At 44.5% G+C, this 22,136-nt stretch overlaps 1 protein-coding gene across 1 annotated transcript in view; it reads right to left on the reverse strand.

Annotated features, from left to right (window-relative positions):
• Positions 1–22,136, reverse strand: part of Rme-8 (receptor mediated endocytosis 8) — a 157,946-nt gene that overhangs the window by 96,806 nt on the left and 39,004 nt on the right. The window contains exons 9-16 of the mRNA XM_050171184.3: positions 19,803–19,981; positions 16,947–17,029; positions 14,077–14,234; positions 12,412–12,511; positions 9,900–10,007; positions 7,642–7,797; positions 6,456–6,512; positions 1,573–1,863 (exon numbers count right to left, since the gene is read on the reverse strand). Coding sequence (XP_050027141.1) covers positions 1,573–1,863; positions 6,456–6,512; positions 7,642–7,797; positions 9,900–10,007; positions 12,412–12,511; positions 14,077–14,234; positions 16,947–17,029; positions 19,803–19,981 — 1,132 coding nt within the window. The remainder of the gene's footprint in view (positions 1–1,572; positions 1,864–6,455; positions 6,513–7,641; positions 7,798–9,899; positions 10,008–12,411; positions 12,512–14,076; positions 14,235–16,946; positions 17,030–19,802; positions 19,982–22,136) is intronic.

A 22,136-nucleotide genomic window follows, 5' to 3' on the forward strand; every position in this document is an offset into this window, starting at 1 on the left:
CCTCTCAAGAAATATATTCGAGAAATAATTTTAAACAGAACCTGAAATATGAAAGAAGATATAGCGAGAGCAATGTTTACTTTCCCCATTAACCCTCAAGTCAAACATTACTCTCAGCTAGGGCAGGGCCAATAAGCCAATAGCAGTAACCTGCCTATTGCTCCTTTTTAATGCAAGAGCATCCTTTACCTACCCCCTCCCACTATGACTTAGCTGGGCATGTGCCACGACTTCTCAACATTCTAAATTCTGTGTTATTTCCGGCAAGTGATAATGGCAGTATGTTTCCCAGTTTCGGTATCAAAAATGCTTACATTTGTAAGATTTTTCTGACGCATCCACTCATATCTCAAATGTTCGACTGGAAAAACCCTGCTCTATCGCTACACTACCTTAAACAAGGCATCTTACTAGCAACTAAACTTCACTGAAGTTAGCCTTTAAGGGTGTCGGGTGCTTCGGGCATTTCCAAAGCCAGAGGTTTTCCCAAAGTACAACAAATTCCATTTCTGTTAAGTAGCACCTTAGTGGGCTTTAAATTAAAATGCCATTTATTGGCAATCTGTTGCTGAACATCTTACAAAGTTTCTTCATCAGAAAATTAAAACAATTATTTTAATGAGGAAAATTTGTGTTCCACAATCAGCATGGCCTATTCATCGCTTTCAGTGTCACTTGAAAACATCTCGTAATAGAGGTGTAAAACAGAGTTCATAAGTTCTTGAATTTCTGCATTGTTAACAAGATGCACAGCTTTCTTGCACTGATCCACCGTGCCGGAAAAGAAGAGACGTTAAAAACGTCGACAGATGGGCCTTGTCACGACATCTGTTGTATAAAAACAAACCTGACATCAACCAACTTCTGTGTAGATAGTCAGGCCAGTCAAGGGTCAAAGGTATTTCATGTTAATGAATTATTTTGGGAAAGACAGGATGATGTGGGGGGGGGGGGGGGGGTAAAAAGTGTAACATGGCTTTACTAGGACATGGCCAGGGGCATGCATCAGTGCCCAGACTAGTATACCCGAGGGCAGCACTTAACCCTTTCCTGTCCAAAGATTCTTGTTCCTAGGAATCAAACGTTTGACAGAAAATATCAGACACCAACAAAAACAAACAAATCTATTTTCATGAATGTGAGTGTCAGCAATGCTAATTTACATGATTGGTCAACTGAATCAATGTGGCTCTCCCTGAAATTTCCGGAATGTCAATGCGTTGCATCACACCGAGGTTAGGCCTTGGGCTTTATTTTTGGGAGCCTGCTGCCTAATGCATAACCTGCCTTGAGCGGCACAAAAATGGTTTTCAAATAATCTGTAGCCATACTTCACATTGTTATGATTGTGAATCAAGAAACCTGAAGAACTACTCGCTGCTTAGAACAAATTGAGCACTTTGCCGTCCAGGAGGAACACTTTTGATTCATTGCCAAGAACACCAGTGTAAATTTTTTTTCCCCCAACTTTTGTTATTCAGATGCACGTAACATAAAATTATCACTTCATATAAAAATTCGGATCAGGAAAGGTCAAAGGGTCAAGAAATTAAGTGAAACAAAGCCACTGACATTTGCCAGGCGCAGGTTGTCCCTCGGGCGGGGAACTGCGGCGTCGGCAGGTGGCTTGTTAGGGTCCTCGAGGAATGCTAGCAGGCCGGGTGGGAGTATGCGCTTGAGTGCCGCCATGGCCGCTTCATGGCCGGAGACCCAGAGGCCCACAAGGTGACGACACAGCTGCCGCAGGGCCATTAGCCGGGACTCCTGCCCACCGCCATAGAGGGCACCGTGCAGGTGCCGCGGAAGCGCCGCCTCAGCCAGTGCCAGCGACTGCATGCGCCGGGACGTCTCTGCGTCTCCCTCCTGCCACAAACCAGGGGTGTGAAGGGTGGGGTCCTGACGGCTAGACACACTGCTTCATAGTGTAACAGAGCACGAGTTAGCAAGAAGGCGACCCATACAAGGTGATGTGCAAACTCTCAACAGTTTTATTTTGCTCAAGCATGTGGCTTACGGGCAGAATTCGAAAGAGAAAATTTGAGAGAAAGTGAAAACCCAAGAGCAAGACAGAATTAATAGAAAGAGTGAACTGGGCAAGTTGGTAGTGATTCAGGTCGAAAAATATTGCACATAAATAGCAGTGACGTAGGGAAGAAAACCCAACGCAATGTCCATGTTGTGTTCTTTTCCCAATGTCATTGTATATGCGCTAAATGTTTTGAAAAGATAAAGTTCCGCAGTTTACAATTTGAATTTCACTTCCCTTGTTCACATGTGTGCTAAAGATGCTTTCCTTTTTGAACACATGAAGCATTGAAGAATTCTATTTCTTTTTTGGTTACAGCTATGGTCAACGCACTAGTGCATCTTATCAGTACGGTGCAATTCGAATGCCTGATTAATCTCTGTCTAATCACAAGAGTGCATATTAACTTTAGTTCTTTGCTAAAGTGTCATTCAGATGTGCATGTTGCACGAAGCCCAGCTAGATTTCATGGGTGTGCGACGTATTTACAAGAGTAATTACGCCCCCTGAGCCTCTCATCAAAGAGGCCCCGAACCATCCCTCGGGCCTGGTTAAAAAAACCATTCTGCAGATAGCATACGCTGCTGTGAACATCTCGCCAAACTTTGTACTCGCGCACTGTGCCTGGGGCTCACAAGTGGTGTGCAAAGACCCTTTTCTCGAGCACTCTTTTCAACAGAGGTGCCTTCTCCTAAACCATATCAGGGCAGCTGGACGGTTGCCTCTTGACATCAGTGGGCTGATTCCCATAGAGCACTATCAGTGGCCGACAGTTGACATCAATCAAGAAGCTCATTTCAATCAGTGCACTTCTACTGCTGTTACTGTGAATAGTCGAAGTGAACAAAACAGGCTGTATTAGAGAGTGCTAGAATACAGGCTGAATTAAGTAAAAATCTGCACTTCGAATTTCAATAAGAATTGCACACTTCCAACAGAAGTCATGGCTACAACTGTTCATGCTCGACTGCACCTGCCCACATAGAAATAAAACTTTTCCCAGACTGCTTATTGATGCCGCAGCCAACAGGCCTCGCAGATTTCGGTTAGTCTTGAACACTCAACTAGCCTCTAATTCCGCGAAACTTGTGCTCAAGCCACACGTATGCTGTGCTTGCCGCACCTTGTTAGGAATGGCGGTTAGCATCTACAAGGGACAGGCACTCATGCCCTGCTGCTCCTGGCTAGATGTGCTCCACACTGAGCTGTTGATAGCATTTCAAAATGAGAAATCTGGATTTGCCTGCTATCTGTACAGAACAAAGCCGGTCTGCACCACATAACACGGAGAGACTAGAGCACGCGAGCATGCAATCCAGCCCTGCCGTGCACTTACAGTGGTGCGTAGCTGCGTCTGCTGCGCAGTGCAAATACCACAGCAGCTGTGGGACGCTGCAACAAGCCCTCTCGCCATTACGCCATAAGTGGGGCACCACCACCGGCGTTGCCTCGCTTCTTCAGAACAGAGGACGTTGAGGGCGATTACAAAAGGTAACTACTTCACTCCTAGTATGTATGCTCATACTAAGTCTTATTGAGAATGCTCATACTAAATCTTATTGAAAAATTATTGCAGTATGATATTCCTGAGAAGTACTATACTCATTCCAATGCATTATCAAGGCTTAAAAAAAGAAATGCGGTTCGGGGCCCTTTCAATGCATCTGCCCACTTGCTACCTACTGTTACATGACAAACAACATTGGTGATGCATTCAATTAACATGTTCTTGTGCCCGACCTCGCAGAGGCTGCTGTTCACCACACTATAGTTAAATTTTATGCAAAGAACCAAGTTTCTACAGTGCTAAAAGAACAATGTCCACTTTATGTCTTGAAGCCTTTCTTTTTCTTAATCTAATGTTCGTTGTGAATTAATGGTATCACTACTGGGCTGCTCTTTGTCTACAGAACCTTCACTGTCTTATTTCTTATTTGTAGTGGTAACAGCCAGTTCAGCATCCAAACTATTCACTTTGTCAGGGAAAACTGGCAATGTGAGGGATGTACAGTATGGTCCACATAAAGGGAATACCCAGTTAGCACTGAACAATCAATTACCACTGAATACTCATCAGTTCAAAACTTCACTCGCCTTATTGTATCTTGCATGTGTATTCAGTGGCACAAAAGACACTTAAGAGTATGGCCTGCTCTATCGGTTTTCCTCCTGCTATGCGCTTCTGATTTTTTTTTACAACACTTACAAACCCAAAAGATATAACTTGTCTTGACTAAACTTGCTCAGGCATTGAACTGAACCTAGAACAAAGACTAATTACAGTAAACAAAGTCTGAAGATTATTGCACCAAATATGTTTCACAGCTGGCAAATCAGTTATGCAGAATTCTGCAAGATGGAGGAAGGTTCATGAAATGAAAAATTGACATCTACCCATATGTAGCACGAAGCTACAAAGAAAACCCATGTGGGTTTCCTTTGTAGTTTCAATTTTTTTCATTTCATGTTGCATAGCAATGACATCAATGCCATTATTTTTACACTGCCACTGAAGAACTTCAAGTTGTAGTTCATTAGCAGAGCTAAGTGAATTACTATTCTGTACAGTTGTATGGTTACTTCTATTAGCTGTAATTTGTGTATTTGTAATTTTTCAACATAAATATCCACACATTATGTGAATGTGTTTAATGTGCATGTATGAATTTAGCCATAATGAGTTCAAAATGTTATTTATTTCAATGTGGAAAAGGGTCTCTGTTACTCTTGGTTGTGTGGGGATGCGCGACTTTCCTGCATCTCCCGATATTTTTTCCCGCATAGTTCCCATCTCCTGTAATCTGGCTTCGCCGCGTGGCTTTACGGCAGCGGTCAGTGTGCTTGCAGGGTAGTACAAGTGATGGCGCGAATGTTGCACTGCTAACACCACCTAACGGCGGGATTACTTGGGTGTAAAAAGGAGAAAGCTGTTCCTCTTTGGCTAGGGGTCGGCAATCGGTGTGGACATTTCGCACCTGAGCTGATCCATGCTTCTGCAAGGTTGTCTCGCGAGGCCTACATCAGAATGAATGAACATGATTGTTTGAACGCGCCACCGTTTGCGCGTATGGCCATGCGAACGACCAGGCGTTGTTCTCCAGCATGGGGCAAACATATTCACTCGCTATCCGGTTGCGGTGAGTCGGACTTCCTCGATTTGTTGCGCGTCCATCAGCATGTTTTGTGGATAGCAACTCAGATAGCCTTTGAAAGGTGCAATGAATGTCCTTGCGACTGTTTGCACTAGTGTGTTGCCTAGTATTTACTCCAAGAGCAGGGAAGAGACCCCCACACCTGATAATGTCTGTGTACGTATGCTCACGCACTGCTGTGCAGCTATATATTTTTTTAAATTCTTCAGTCTGTACTGGGGCTTCAGACACTCTCAAACTGCCTTTTATAATTCCTTGTCTAGACCAATTCTCTTTAAGGCTGGAATAAATGAATAAACAGCTTTGAACACCCGCAAATTTAAGGTCATTAAATTGACTGCCACGACTGGTCTCTTGTAATAACCTCCTCCTTTACTGCCACAAGCCCTACTAACAAGGCAGGTTTAAGCCAACACCTGCCTTCAAATAAAAACTGGTAAAATGATCAAATAAAGGAACTGCATTGCCTTCTTGCATTCTTTTGTTTGCCACTGCACGCGATGTCTATGCGACACAGGTTTGAACCCCAAATTTTGTGGTCCCAGCAGTGTGAACACAGTGCACTGAGGGATTACCTATGACTAAAACACGTCACTTTGAAATAATGATGGAGGAAGGAAAAAAAAAGAAAGCCGAGGGGAAGCCACAATAATGCATCCTGCTTTGCAGAAAGTGTGGAAAAAGGCATGAATAAGTCTAAGCTATGCCGTCCTCATTTATGAGACAATAGCAAGAGTTGCTAACATGAATTTGGTCAATGTGACGCAAAGCTTTGCGATGGACATTTTTAGTAACCATAAGGTTGGTTTTCTCACTTTTGTAATCACTGCGCACGAGTCCACTTTAATGCAGGCGCAACCCTCGTGACGAAACCATGTGCAACAGACAAGGCCCACCATGTGCAGCTAGCACTTCATCTTAGTCTTCATCTATGCTGCCATACGTTCGGAAAGTGTGCAATGTAGAGAAGTGGACTTGCAAATTAAGAAAAAGGGGCTATAAACAGAGAAAGTGGAGGTTTATAGAATCGCACTAGCAGTTTTTCTGTATTTTGTCTGTCTACGTATTAAAACCTTTCACTGAAGAAATGCATTCTTTGAATCCAAACCAACTAGCGCAGCTTGTTACGCTTATCACTGCGCATTGTAACACCGTTCGGCAGCCACACTGAAACACAAGCCATGCTTCAGTGCGTGGTGGCAATTGCCATAACTTCACATCAGCCACTTATCCCTCTACAGTGCTCACAGTGAGGCCTGAAGTGGCGACGTACTCACCTCTATGATTGCACGCATCACCAGGCCTGCCCCCTTCACAATGGCAACCGACGGATGCTGCATAAGGTAGAAAAACGCCCTCTACATTTCTGTTCCGTCTTGCAAGCATCACTGTGCAAGTGACTCATTGCATCAGACAGAAACAATGAACACATTGGCACATATAGTAAGCCACAAGATGAGTGCTAGTATAAAAATGCTTTAAAAAGACATGTAAATGAGGCTGTCGTGAGCCTGTTGCTCGACAGCTACCGTTTGCACATAAAGTAAAACAATACTTGAATAACACTGTAGCGAGAATGCGTAGCTTTATTCTTATTATTTCGGTATAACATCCTTCTCATTCTCAATGTAATGAGTAACCCAGTGCCTATAGCATAGGCAGATGATAAAAATTGATGACTAATTGACTGACAGTATTCAACCTCACAAAGCAACAACAGGGCTCAAAGACTGCTATAATGGAGGGATCCGAGTTAATTTTGATGGCACGATATTCTTTACTACATATCCAAATCATGCATAAAAGATGTTTTCAAATTCCACATCAATCAAAATGCAGAAAACTTGCTTGGCATAAGTTGAACCTTAATGTTTCAACATGCAACATGGGCTGCCTGTCTCTATGCTGTCCTGCCCATCGTGTGATTGGCGAGGATATGTGGATGCATGTAAACATGCACAGGAAGAAAACTCTTGGCTAACAAATGAGAAGATGGAAGACCTGCCATGGTGGCTCAATGGCTACAATGTGCTGCTGAGCATAAGGTTGTGGGCTCAATTCCCGGCCACAGAAACCACATCTTGTTAGAGGAAAAATGGAAAAACGTTTATGTGCTTCGATTTAGGTGGATGTAAAAGAATCTCAGGAGGCTAAACTGATCTAGAGCCCTCCACGATAGCATTCCTCATAGCCCCAGTGCTGCCTTGGGACACCAAAACCCACCCAATGCAATCAAATCAAACAACAAATGGGAATAGAATAAGATGCTGCTGCCATCAGATGTCTAGCAGAAATGTCCAGCAGTTGAACTAGGCAACAGAAAGGAGTTAAGTTTAAGCAGGCCTCCTACAAAGGGGTGCGTAAACTGGCAGCTATCAGTAGTGTAGGTCAGTATGTACTGTCTGGTCAGCCCGCACACGAGTTTGGCCCTCCATTCCCGTGAGTAAGATTACTTTCACCAACCTGGAAGAGCTGGAAGACCACACGACCGTGAGATGCCACCAGCTCGAGTAGAGAGTCAAACTGTGCACCATCTGTCGTCTCGCTGTATGGCGGGCACATAGCAAATGTCAGCAGGTCAAGCAAAGCACTCACGACCAAGGCCCCTGTGCCCCGCTCCTGCAAGGGAAATCCTCTTGGTTGACAGGCACCATAAGAGCCAAGCAGTGCCTGCTCCATGATGAACAAAACGAGAACAAGGTAAAAGCGCGAGCCAACGTTTCGACAAGCGGACTTGTCTGTCATAACGTTGGCTCCCGCTTTTATCTTGTTCTCGTTTTTCTCATCGTCTTGAATGTCTACCTCCCGCTTTTCCCTGTGTTTCTCCAAAAATCGCCAAAACCACGATTTGATTACGAGGTGCATCGTAGTGAGGGACTCTGGATTGATTTTGACCACCTGGGCTTCTTTAACATGCTCCCAATGCAAGGTACACAGGCATTCTTGCATTTCAACCCCGTCAAAATGCAGCCGCCGCAGCCGGGATTCGATCCCACATCCTCGGGCTTAGAGGTGGAAGGCCATAGCCACTATGCCACCACAGCGGGGATATGATATGTTACAAATATGTACTATCGGCATCAAATGAAATGCGAACAGCAGAGACCATAGTTAAAGGTATAGTGCACACCGTCCACTCATCACCATTGACAGGTGTGCACATCCAGATTGACCGTACTGCACGATGTTGCCCTGTTTTCGTTTCTACTCTGGTTCTCTTCTATTTGAAAACAAGAAAACACAAATCTAAGAAAACAAAAGCCAATATAAGGCAAGTATTATTGCCCAATGCGGCGAAACCGTATGTGCTATCGGCATCAAATGAAACACGAACAGCGGCGCGCGTAGTACAGTTTGCAGAGTCATCATTAGTGCATCATTATCATTTCTCGCTTACAAATAGAAGAGAACCACAAAAGGAACGAAAATATTGCAGTATGCGGGGAGCATCATCGTGGAGTGCAGTCAAACCAGATGTGCACGCCTGTCAATGGTGATGGCTGGACGGTGTGCACCGCACCTTCAGTTACGCACTCTGCTGTTCGCATTTCATTTGAGGCAGGGGTGTCACAAGGGTGGGGTTCCCTAGGAGGAAAAAAAGAAGCTTTGAATGGCAAAGAACCTTGCTTGAGGTGTGGCTTCACACTGATGTGAAGTTACAAGTACAAAGGAAGGCGGTGAACAATGACAAGGTTGAAAAGCAAACCTGTTTATTTTGCAAGATTGGGCCCTCCTCGCTCCAAGATGACTGGGAGAGGAAAGGCTCGAAATGGCGAGACTACAGTTCACACCACCGGTAATGTAACCGCTTATAGTGCAGGACCGGATATAATGAGGCCATTCCTGACTGAAGTTTATCTTCCTATAGAACTCAATATACATGCACATGGCTTATAGTGTAGCAGAGTAAGACGAAATAGTTGTTATAATGCGGTTCACGGAAAATACCGCAGACAAGCGAGGCAGTGGACGTGCTCTTCAATGAGGCATGCCGGCAGAGGGGAGAATAACAAAGGCTACGGGAAGGAGATGCGAATCGAGCGAGCAAACAAAAAACAGAGTTAAAGAAAAACACAGCAGCAGCAAGCCATCCAGTAGGTGGGGGATTCCCTAGGCAACAGAGGAGTCATTTGCTTTGGCCACTTGTCAGCGGTGTGCAGTCTGCACCGAACGCATGCGCACTGTCGCCCTTTGGCTCTTCATGCAGGTTGTGTGCTCAAAGTAAACACAGTCACTGATTTTTTCTGACACTAATGGGGTCACAAGAACGTCTGGATTATCAGGCAGACCAAAAAAACTAATTTCAGCGATGATATAAATGTTATTAAGGAATATTCCTCAGTTGGCTGGTTGGTTCGACATAGTTAACACTATTGCTCAAAACGACAAAAAGACAGGACTTCAGCGAGAAAAACAACACATGACACGTGAGCACAAACTATCAGTTGTTTTATTTTTCGCTAGAATGAGGCACACATATAGCCTACTCGCATGTGCAGAGATGCTCTTCCTAGTCTACCTATGCCCTCTATTGTCAGTGATTAAGCAAATCCCTTTTTTGCTGAGTGACAGAGACAGTGCGCTGACACACGAGCCATGTGGGGCCATATCTTGATGTTGAAGTCAGTCAACAATACCAGTGGGAAAACCAAGCCTGACCTCAACAGTGGTGACCTTATAAAGACCACAGCTATTCCAAAATGTAGCCGCTAGGAACTCACCACATGCTGCACGAAGCTAGACAGCAGAGCTTCAAGGAAGCCCTTTGAAGACAATAAGGCCAACTTGTTCTGCTGCTCATGGTAGAGGTCGCCATTGTCGTGCATGGGCTGCACCATCAGTGAAAAACCACGTCAGTAAAAATGCAAAGGCCCCCATGACAAAATGAAGGCAATCATAGTAGTGCAAAACCATTGTGCATATGGCATGCCCAGGGATACTAGTACAGTTGAATCTTTAGCTAACGTAAACCTACAATTCGGTTGGCCATGTTTTATTTCAACAAGCATCCTAATGCTATAACAAAATTGAAAATATGGGGTGTGATGTGGTTTCAGTTATAGCAAAACAAATATTTGTTTGCACCATGGTTCAGTCTCGTGAACTATTGCTCCCAGATAGACAGGCTGACTCTTGTTCTAAGACAGACTTCGAAGAAGTCTTCAAAGTCTTTCAATTCCTCTTTTAGGATAGAAATGCTAACTGTTGTACAAGGGCAGACTACAAGAGACTTTCAGAAAGGCCTTCTTCTGAGTGTTTACTTCAGTCTCACAACTCTTGGTCTAGGATAAACAAAGCAATAAAAATTGGCCTTATTGGAGCTCTCAAATCATGCAGATGCCATCATGCAGATGCCAATACCCTGTTTAGCAAAATTTAAGCAACTGATTTTTCGCAAATCTTTCTGAAAAATTAAGTAGATGAAACTTGCATGAAGTCAAAACCATATGAGGAACAAAAATGGGCCTCATTAGAAACAAGTACTCAAAATTCCATATTGTGGGCGAGCTCCACTACTGGAAAAGCTGGCACCACCGTCGGCGTGACGTGGCATGAGGGATCACATGGACACAGCGGCCGCGTCAGCTGCTTTGGAAGCGCCGAAGCAAGCTGAAAACGAAAGTTTAAAGTCCCACCTGCGCTGCAGTTCTGATTAAGTGATGAGGCTTTCCCGACTTGGGTGTCTGCTCGACAACATTTGAAATCACTATATAGGTAGTGGCTGCCTTTGGAGGCGTACAGCATGGTAGGCTACTGCTCGGTGCCGCAGTGCCAGACGTATGCAACGGAGCCCGGTGTCAGCCTTATTCACACATAGCCGCAGGACAAGAAGCTGCGTGAAGCTTGGCTCGCGAAACTTAGAACTGACAAGCAGCCATCGGCTACAACTGGGGTATGCAGCAAGCACAGACGAGAGGAATATTTCTGCTATGGCGCCGGGACTGCAATGTTCGGTGAGTAGCAGAAAATGCACATTGAGATGTTCGTCCGTGCTCGCATCCCGGCTACGTGCTCACTGCCTGGCTAACGTCACGACGGTTTGGTCTATGAACTTGTTGATGCTAAACACTGGCAAGTTTACTGGAATGGAAAGGGAGTGGTAAGAAGCACATTAAACAAAGGCATGTCATATGGTCATGTTTCTGTTATGAATTAACGCACTGGATTACAAAAAAGAAGCAGCACGAAATCACCTGCCGAGTGCATACAGTGAGACGCAACTTTAGAAATAATATTGAAACGTCCAAGAATTTAGAAGAAAAAAATTATTGAATCATCGTGACGGCATATCACAGTCGCCGCATAGGCATCGAAATCCCTTGTTAAAACGAAATTGTTTTTCAACAGCTCTGATAATGTCCACGCAACAATGGTTGCTTGCGGACTGTCAAATGCTCATATTCCGTGGCCTAAAACTCACAGCACGGTGCTAAAGCGTTATCCCAGTGAAAACGAAACATTGTGTGCGGACATGCATGCAGAAGTGCAGTCGGTCACCACAAACCTGTGTGATCGCTGCATGCATTGAGGCTTCGTTCTGCTTTGCGCCATTTGGTTATACAGACCGCCCACTACAAGAACATATTTTCACATAGCTTGCGCTCAGCAATAGCCGACCTTTCACGCAAGCAGGTCCGGGAGACTCCATCGTGGCGACCGCGCGCAGTGGCTTTCACTGTACGTATTCGGTAAAGAGATGGCGTCTGTAAATGATTCTGTGCTTTCAGTTTGCCCAAGAATATTATTTCGACAGTAATAAAGTTCCCTCATTTTGAGAGTACTTACAGAATTGTATAGGAGGGCTACCGTGTGGTGTTTTTATTAAGCACCGTAAGCCAAACCTATAGAGGAGCGTGCCGTATGATCCCTCATACTACGCAAGGGAGGCACTTCCGACAGATGGCGACTCCATAAGTCCACGCCCCCAGTTGTATCCACAAGTTCACAGTAGTTTAGCATAAGGGATAAAGATATAAAAAAATGTTTGCTGAAAGACCTAACTTAAGGAACATGAAATTCTGTTAAGCTTTTGATATAATCAACAATTTATGCATGACCAAATAGCCCAACATGCAATGAACATTGTAAACCATGTTTTTCTATGGTTTTCCTTGTGGTCAGCTTGCAAGTGATCTTCAGCTGTGTGCCAGGAAAGCAGGCTCCCTACTTTACAGTTTGGGATCCCACAAGCTTAGAGAACTGGGACGTGATGATTCTCTGATGACAACCTGCCTGCATTAGTGCACACAGCATGTCGATTGTCGCATGGGCCACGCCGACATCATCCAGCTTGAGAGCCTTGAGCACCAGCAGGCCAACCCGTTCCCGAACCCTGCACAAGCAAGGGTTTCAAATCCTCAGAAATGCAGTGCAAGGTTTACACACTAAAGAATGCACAGCCCTATCCTTTCCTCTCGCTGCCACTTCTGCCCACTTATTTGTTGACATTAATGGCCACCAACAGCTTTGCTTCTTTAGTATGGTGCAAGTACATAAATAACTGTCAGATGGGATCAATTACTTGGCCAGTGCCAAGTACACTGAGTGGCAACTGTACCTATGTTGAATCCAAGGCCGACAACTGGAAGTGGCTACTCAGCATGTGGGGCATAAAGCATGCAATGCCACTCAGTTGCTTCCAGAACAGGTGTGGTGCACAGTCATTGTCATGAGGTACTCTGTATAAAGGACAGACTGGATGCTGCATCAATGTGAGCTTTCAGCACAATGAAAGTGCTGGCAGATGTGACAAACTGTCACGCATTGCAGCACACTGCAGTATGTGCAAAATGTGCAACTGCCACATTTATTTCATGTTTTCATGTGAAAAGCCTCATTAGTCTTTTATTCACTGTGCAAGCTCGCAGTAGAGCCCATGTTCGACCACAGCAAATAAAATCATACTGATTTGTCCTCAGGTTGTTCCTGCAAGTAGCAGATAGAGGGAAGCTCACAGATTAAGCATCAGTGTCATCACAAAGTTCGTATCATAGTGTTCCACAGCTTTTCATGTTGCATCTTCCTCCTAGGCATGTTCAGGCAACATAAGTATTGCCACTTTCCACACGCACGCTGCCCTAAACGGGTGCATTAAAAAATTAAAATTAAATTATGGGGTTTTACATGCCGAAACCACAATCTGATTTTGAGGCACGCCACAGTGAGGGACTCCTGAAATTTGGACCACCTGGGGTTCTTTAACGAAATATTTTAAAAAAAAATCTTTAAATCTAAGTAAACAGGTGTTTTCACATTTCGCCCCCATCGAAATGTGACTGCCGTGGCCGGGATTCGATCCCACGACCTCGCACTCAGCAGCCCAACACTATGGCCACAAAGCAACCACTGCAGGTGAATGTGTGCGTGCCATAATTTGAGGGGCTTTAATGCATGGAACCTGTGCTTCATATGTACTGTACTACATACTTTTGAAGTGATCTTTCACCACTCCTGTACAACACTCAGCTAGATGAGTGTGGTGCATCGGCTAACTACATCGAATTCAATTATTTGACCATTGGTGCTCACGGCAATGCTTCCATTTATTTCCTCAGTCTTCCCTCACGACATTTAAGAAGTTTAATTTTATTAACCTACTGGATAAGCACACTTTATTGTATAACGAGGCTAAAAATACATGGCCATAACATCAAGGTATGAAAAGAAACAATTAGTGACGTTGAAGATTTCATAAAATTTAAGATCATTACATCAATATTTAACTGTATTCCTTGGAAGCAGGTGGCTGGGACAAAGATAGTAGAAATGAGCATAAATTTCAACCACACATCAATATATGCCAGCAAGACATGCACTACACCCATGAAATTAGACAATGCAAACAGGAGAGGGGTTTCTTTCCAGCCATTTCCAGCCCTTGGGAGGAGCACCACTGACCTCGAAATCTGATTGAAGGCCGCGAAGCCAGGCTTCGAGGCAAAGAGGCGCCTCAAAGCATGGAGCTGGGCCTCAATTATCTCCAAGGGCATCTCCTGGTCCAGCACTGACAGCAGGGCATTCTGAACCTGCCGCTCCTTGTTCTCCGCAAAGAAGCCCTGCGTGCAAACGCGACAGATAGGAGTAGGATTAGTGGGTCAGTGGGCAACACCTTTTATTTAAAGGGCCCCTAAATCACCTCCAATATTTTGGAACAGTTCAAGTAAACACAGGCATCAAGTTCAGAATGCCATCACGATCAACGATGCCAAATGCAGCAGTGCTATGCGGCACAGGGGCGGCAAAAAATTTTTAAAAGAAACCCGTGCTCCTCTCCGGGTCTTTCCGGTGTCCCCAGCGCTCGTCGTGATGTCACCAGGGTTCGTCTGGTGATGTCACCAGGAGCAGATGCTGTCGAGTCGTCAAGCAAGAACCTATGACTTCCGGCTAGTCTGCTGTTGGATACGTGCGCTCTGTGGTCTTCCTCATCGTGTAGCTCGCTTGTGCGCACTTGCGAATCGGTAACTATGACCCGTAACACAAGTGCCAAATGGCTTTATTTCCAACACAGATGTGCTTAGCAGCCTGATTAGCTGTGCAAAGAGAGTCCAACAGTGTTTTGTGATGGCTAGAAGGCATCTGTGTGCAGTGCTTGGCTGCAAAAGCGCCGACTGGAAAAATGAAACGACACGACACCAGCTGCTTGCAGTCATTGTTTCCTTTAACAAACGGCTTCTGTCACCTCTCTGGCAGAATGTACCAACCCACAGCGCCATCTCGATCTGGGGAAGGCAGTGACAGCAGCTGTTAATCTCCAGCAGAGGTGCTTCAGCACAGCGTCTCTCCGTACGGATCCATTACACTGGCGAGCCTTTCTAGACGTGTGCGCGACACAGGGTCCATAGCAGCACGCTTCACAGGAGCCCAAATGCCCTTGAATCTGTGCTCGGATAGGGCTACTTGTGTTACGATATGTGGCTCCCAGTGCATGGACATTGCCGCGAAATCCAGCCCGATTTCGCAATGTTTGCGTTGAAACGTCTTTTCGAGCATGAAAAGGACATTCTAGACAAAGTCCAGCATGATTGATTTCCGCCACACGGTGGTTGTTTTGATCGGCGGCGCATGACAGCACAAAAAAATTTCGAGAGGGGGGGGCTTAATAATCGAGAAATTGAGGTAAATGCAGGACGTGATTAAAAACACCCCCCAAGACATTCAAGCACTTGCCCGATGACAAAGGCATGCCTCAGTTAAATTCAGTCGCTAGTACTCAACTACTCATTGTAGAAGACATCCTTGTTATTGTATTATAAGATGAAATAAAGTGCTACTTGTCCAGTTCTATTTCATTTTCCGAAAAAAAAAGAACTCATTGAAATTACCCTTGATGGGTGGTCGAAAGGTTTCGTTTTCGCTCGACTCGTTTTTGCTTTGGAGTATCAGTTGTTTTGTTATCGCGTCGTGCTTCACTGGTTCTGCTGGCTTGCGAAACTTGCATTTGGAACAGGCAGCGAGAATCGTGTAGTGCTGCACTGGTATTGCTGGCTCGCAACATTCGCACAAACTGCAAGTAGCAAGGAATTCAACTTCCATGTGATCTCGCAGGATGCCCAAACGGTCTATGCTACTTGACCAAGCAACAGCAGCAGCGGTGAATCCAGCGCTCTGTCTTGGTTCGGTACCGCCATCTGTCAGGCGCCATTTTATTCCCCAATGGCAGCAAAGGGTGGTGATGGCGTATGCAACGACACCACTCCCCCGTTTGGGTGGTGGGAGATTTAAATTTTGAAAAGGGTATACGGACCCTTCAGATTCAATTTTCTCATAAACTAAGTCTTTTCTTGGCATGAAACAAGCACTGTGAGGTTTCTGGAATGTTATTTAAACAATCCACGTTGACTCAGTATTTTCCTTTAGTGTCCCTTTAATGCAGGTGTTACAAGCCATAACCGCAGCTCACAGTGTCCGATTACAGTATTTGCTCGATTCTAATACACACCCTTTCTGTTTTTTTCTTGTAAGAATTGGGTCATAAATTGCTTAAGCAGTGAAATCAGACAAAATATTAAAACAGTCGTCGCAACATTTGTATGCTTTACCGCATAACAAGAATGCATTGCGGCGATGCAGAATTTAGAAAACTGGCCACCATTGTGCAACAATTGTTTTTGCTAAAAAGCAGGTGAACGTTAGATTTCTAATTTCTTTACAAGCTTTAATATCATTTTAATGTTAGTCTTCTACTTTGGACATATAGCAAGTGGGCACGCATTCATTTCGGGGGTACTTTAGAATCAGGCAAATACCGCCAATTGAATCAGTGGCGTGTTGTGGCGTCTTTTTTTTTCTTTTGCATCTTGTTTAACTCAACCAGCCAGATAATTTTACCGGTTAGCACATTCTTTCTCATGTCTTTCTCTAAAACATATGAGCGAGATTCTACTGTACTTCATTCAAAGGACAGCAGCTGTTGTGGAGAGGAATAATAAAGTTAGATGCAAGGAACATTCTTTCCTGTCTGGTTGTTTCCTTACTTGTTCTCACATCTTTTCCACTAGAGGATGTAATTCCTTCAATACAACACGCTGACTTACCAAAGCAGCTCAGCTCTTTGCGCTACTGAACTCCTTGAAGGTCAGCACAAATGAAGATCCAGGGCTTTATGTTGCAACCATCCTTTGCTTTCTGTGTTCCTTTCAGTCTTTGTCATTAGCTCAAATGTCACTGCACTGGCTGCCACCAACCTTGCCTACTTGGCATAGCAAATGATAAAGGAACAGAACTGAAGCAAAAGGGCCCTTACAAAATATGACTATGGTAACACTTGCCTCTTTGGTAGCCGTGTTGAGAAGCCCACTGTAAGGTACGTTGCTGTTGAAGCGAAGCAGAATCTCGGAATAGCCCCAGTTACCTGCAGGACAAGGAGAACAGGGCCTTACTGAAGCACAAAATTTCTAGCTCATGGTATTATTGATCGTTTCTCAGCAGCCGTTCTCGGCCACAAACGCAAGCCTACATGCAACCTCATGTAGAATCACAGCAACAACTACAGTCGGCTTCCATTAATTCGAGCTTGATGGGACCGACGAAACCAGTCGAATTACCCGGCAGGCCGAATTAAACTAAAGAGAGAAAAGACGCAGAAACACGATTCACTTGGCAGTATTTGCCTTCAAAGTTAGCTTTGCCAAAATACAGCAGTGTTATACGGTGAACCACACCAAGCGGGGAAAGGTGCCATTGTATGGGACACAGCACCGTGTTTCTTAATTTACAAAGTTAAATATGCAGTCTCCAGTCACAGTACGAGCACCGAGATGCCTAATAAGCTTACTGGCATGCCTTCAGAGTTTTAGGATAGATGCCCGTTCTTTTGTTGACCCTAAAAGAGCCCTAGACTTTAGACTTGTTCATCTTACCATCTCCCTTTTAATTACCCTTCCTAAAATACAGATGATGTTTCTCCGCTTCTTGGTGCATGGTGCATGTGTGCGCTTATAATTAAGGAACGCATACTAGGCCCTGGTAACGGTCCCATATACGAGACAAGTGTGGTGGGCGAGACGAGGGTTCAAATCGCCACAGCAACACCAGAAACAGCTCTGTATGGCTGCCAGTATGCTTATTTAGTGTCTGGGTGCCCATACTGTGACTGGAGAGGGCGCATGCATGCGTGTATAATTAAGAAATGTGTACTGTGTCCCGTGACAGTGGCCGCTTTACATTATTGATATGATTCAACGCATAACACAGTTGCATTACAACGAAGCTGACCAGTCAAGTTCGAATTATCCAGCGAAGGCCAGTTTTGATATCAAAATAACGGAAATTTGGGCACATAGAAATGTATGGACGCCTGCCCGGACCTTTGGTCAGGATCAAATTAACAGTAAAATCGAATTAACTGGAGTCAAATTAATGGAAGTTTACTGCACTGCACATGGCAGCACAACTTAATGTCAAAACCTAAATGGCCTGACAACATCTCTTTTTGCTGCGGTATGCCTTACACAACTTTTATGAAAACCAGGGGTGTTCAAATAGCGATATTTTCTATTTGTGTTGAATATAAATATTGAAAAAAATATGACCTTAAAATATTGAATCGAATATGAAATATTTTCTAAAGTGCAATATAAGGTTGCCATGGAGCAAGTGTAATAAAAAGAAAGCTTATTTACATTTGATATATGCATGTAATGCCAATCACAAGTGACAACAGGTAAACTAAGGAGCTTGTATATTATAAATAATGTCAGTTATTTCGTGCACCACAACAATGCCAGTAGTGAAACAATGGGACAGCACGTCACCTTGTGCATGTATACTGTTGTGTTCGTTGAAGCTGCACGTCAATTTTCAAAAATACAACAGAGATGACAGTGGCCAAATAAAACCTTGCTTTGCATAAATTGAGACAACAAATTCATAAACTGCCTAAATGTGAACCACTCTCTTGAATGAGTGGAAGTTATTGCACAGGAGTTGGCTGCTTCATGCCTTCACTGAGGAACTGGTGCCTTTTTTCATCCACGGCTGTCCTGAAGCAGAATCATTTAGAACAGTTCCCGCTTGCTTCCCTATTTCTCGTCTGACACTCAAGAAGTGTTGTTATCCCTTCTGCTTAAAGTGAAAGAAATATTAGAGAATTTTGAATACAATCAATCTCCAATATACAAAACTGGAAGGGGATCACGAAATAGTTCTATATTAATAATTTGCAACATAAAATATGCATATGTGAAGCTTATCTGAAAACTCGGCACATCTTGAGATCCCGAGAGTTCCCCAAGAGATTCAGAGTTTCCTGAAATCGTGAAATGTGGGAATTTACCAATTTGCTTCTCCAAAGCCATGTCTAAAACACAGTAGTTCACTTTTTCATACATGAATGCCGCAAGTTGCTTGAGTTGCAGAGTGGTCTTTGATTAACTGATCACAACGCTAATCCTAAAAAAGTCCATGCTGAACGCACTTCATTCGTGCTCACAGTAATACATGCGAGTGGGAATAGACGCAGATGTTCTGCAAGCCGAAAGCCACTTTTAAATTGAACAGTGTCTGCGAGTGCAGGGAGCCAGCGACACAGCGGCTGAAGGGGAAGGATGAAGAGCAAACAAACCAAGAGGCGAGCACTGAACGACACACGAGACGAGCAGACTTGCAGACAAGAAGCGAAGACAACTGCCTTCAATAGGAAGTCCATTCAAAAACCGAAACCTGAAACAACAGCCTCCCTAGGTTGACTCGTTTCCAACGTATGACTATCAGCCGTTCAACGGTGTATTGTAATGGGCCTGCGGCTGGGCCCGTTCACATACTGCAAATTGCAGTACGAGTACACTTATAGCATCACGGTATGTATCCATGCAGGTTAGCTTGCTTCTGCAGTGTGTGCATTTCTACTTCATATTGAAAAGAAAAGAAAAAAAAAATAAGACTTGCAATAAGCACTACGAAATCTCATGTTCGAGCAATTCAGGTTTTTAGGGTTAGCATTGTGACCATTATATCAAAAGCCATTCCACTGCGCGAGCGACTTGCAACATTTGTGAGCAAAAGTAAGTCAATTCTTGTGCATTCGACACAGCCTTGGAGAAGCAAATATGTAAGTTGCTCCTTTTCATAATCTCAGGAAACTGAGCTTGCACACATGCACGCATGCGCGCACACAACACACATACCAATAGGTGGTGGTGTGTGAAGCATGCGAAGGTAGGTGGCCTCGACATCCTCGTCGGGCGGGCAACCAAGTGGCCCCACCCGCCGGCCTCGTCCCCACTGGCCTGGCTGGCCCGACACCAGCACATCTCCGTTACCTGATGAACGCACCCCATCCAGCAGCGTGGCTAGTAGGGCATCCCTGCATGAAACACCAGAAAACCATTTGCACTTTCAAGAGCACGCCCTGGATAACCATGCTGCATAAGCGCTTTCAAATAGCAGCTGAGTTCATTGCCACCAGGTTTCTAACACACACACTAAACTTGGCAGCTCAGATCCTATTAACAGCAACCTACGAGCATGTTGTTGGCAACCGTCTATGCTGTCCGCTGAAACGGTGCCGTTACATTAGCGCACAGGTACTCCTGGCAGCAGTTTTGAGGTCAATCAACATACAGCAACAATACCTTGTGACAGTGATCAGATTTCTAGGTTTTGTGAAATGAATGAATGTGTGGTGTTTAGTGGCACAAGTGTCAGGTATGGCCAAAGAGCGCCATACTAGTGTTAATGAGTTCGCAGTGGAGTGATAAGTTCTATGAAGTTAATGTGACGTGGCTGTAAAGGGGCCTAAAAATAGTCGCTGTAAATGGACAAGCATTAAAATGCATTGCAAAAGAATTATGAAATATACAAAATATGTCAGATGCTAAAGTTGGCTAGAGCACTACTGCCTCCCCAGAGCCCTTGAAACACAAGGGCCATGTGCTATACAAAACAACTGTCACAGCAGCATCCTCTGGAAGGAGGATGGGCTATGAATTTAATGGTCTTACAACATGTGGGACAACATTATTCAAGAAAGCAAGGACTGCTTTGGTCTTAAAAAGCGGTTCTTTACCAAGAAACATAGCCTGATGAAGAGGGACACAACAGCGGCATGCAAGAGGAAAATGTTTCTGCCCCTCTCCTTCGGCTTCCCAACACTTCAGGAAGACATGGAGGACACATCTACCCCCCATCGCCACACCTACCACAGGTTGGAGGCTCGTTACCAGTCAACAGAAAGTTCCGAGTGCGAAATTATGTTCTATTCTGAGTAGAGTGAATAGCACATCCATTCTTCATGTTTTTTTAAGTTGGAGGTCAGAAACCAAACTTCGGCTTAATCACGTGAAGCTTATTGTTCGTTCCAGCATCCCGCAAGCATTGCCAGTGGCTTCGCAGTTTGTTTCATAGGAAGGGCTTCATGTCTGTGGTAGGGGAAGTAACAGAAGGAATACCTTGCGATGCTATTGATTTGGCACTTTCGTCAGCAGGCACATCACCCTCGATTCCTCTATGGCCAGGAACCCAACATATTACTACATGTCTATGAGATAAATAAGTGTTGTACAAGAGTGAGTAAAGTTCAATGAAAACAGGGTTTGTATGCTTTTGTAGAGACATTAATGCTTTTACAAGGCTGAACGACATAATAGTTCTGCGGAAACCCGCAAGGTGAAGAGAAGTAATTAATGAAGGGAAAATCAGACATCCAAGTGCTACAAAGGAAAACCATACAGGTTCCTCGAAAGACAAGCTTCGCAGTCGAAGAAAAATTCGTCCTGGTCCAGGACTCGAACCCGGGACCACCACCTTTCCGGGGCAGCCACTCCACCATCTGAGCTAACCAGGCGGCTAGCAGATGGCACCAAACAAATGAGGGATTTTTGCCTCGTTTCAGAATCGGAATGACAAGGACAAGGTACCCGGCAGCCTATATAGCATTGAAAAGTGCGAGTAGCATTATTTGAGTACCACTGTGGAGAAGTTTAATCATGTCGTACATGATCCTGTCAGGTCCAGGTGCAAAAACTGACATGCGGCAAAGAAGGCTGTCAACTCGGCGATGTTAAAAGGCAGGTTATAGGATTTGTTCTGTCTGCATTTGCGGTCGGTGGTCTCACATTCTACTATTTGTTTGTGCTTTAGGTATGCCTCAAAATAATGATTAGAACTGGAAACGCACTCAAAACGTTCCCCAAGAGTGTCAGTTTGATCTTCCAAGCTGTTCCTTTCATCGTTCACTAGGGGCAACGGATGAATTTCTTGTCCCTTTAGCCTTCTGAGCTCGTCCCATACTGTAGCCTCTTGAATATATGAATTTATACCTGAGAGAAAGCTCTGCCAGCTTGCCCTGTTTGCCTCTCATTGCGTCCTTCTCTGGGATCTAACCTGTTTAAATTCTATTAGATTTTCGGCAATAGGACATTCACGTAGTTTGCCCCAAGCTTTATTTTGTCTCCATGCCTGTGTGCAATCGTCATTCCACCAGGGGAACCGTCGTTTGAATGAAGTAGCACTTGTTTGGG

This window comes from Dermacentor andersoni, chromosome 6 (assembly GCF_023375885.2).
Source record: "Dermacentor andersoni chromosome 6, qqDerAnde1_hic_scaffold, whole genome shotgun sequence".
NCBI lineage: Eukaryota > Metazoa > Arthropoda > Arachnida > Ixodida > Ixodidae > Dermacentor > Dermacentor andersoni.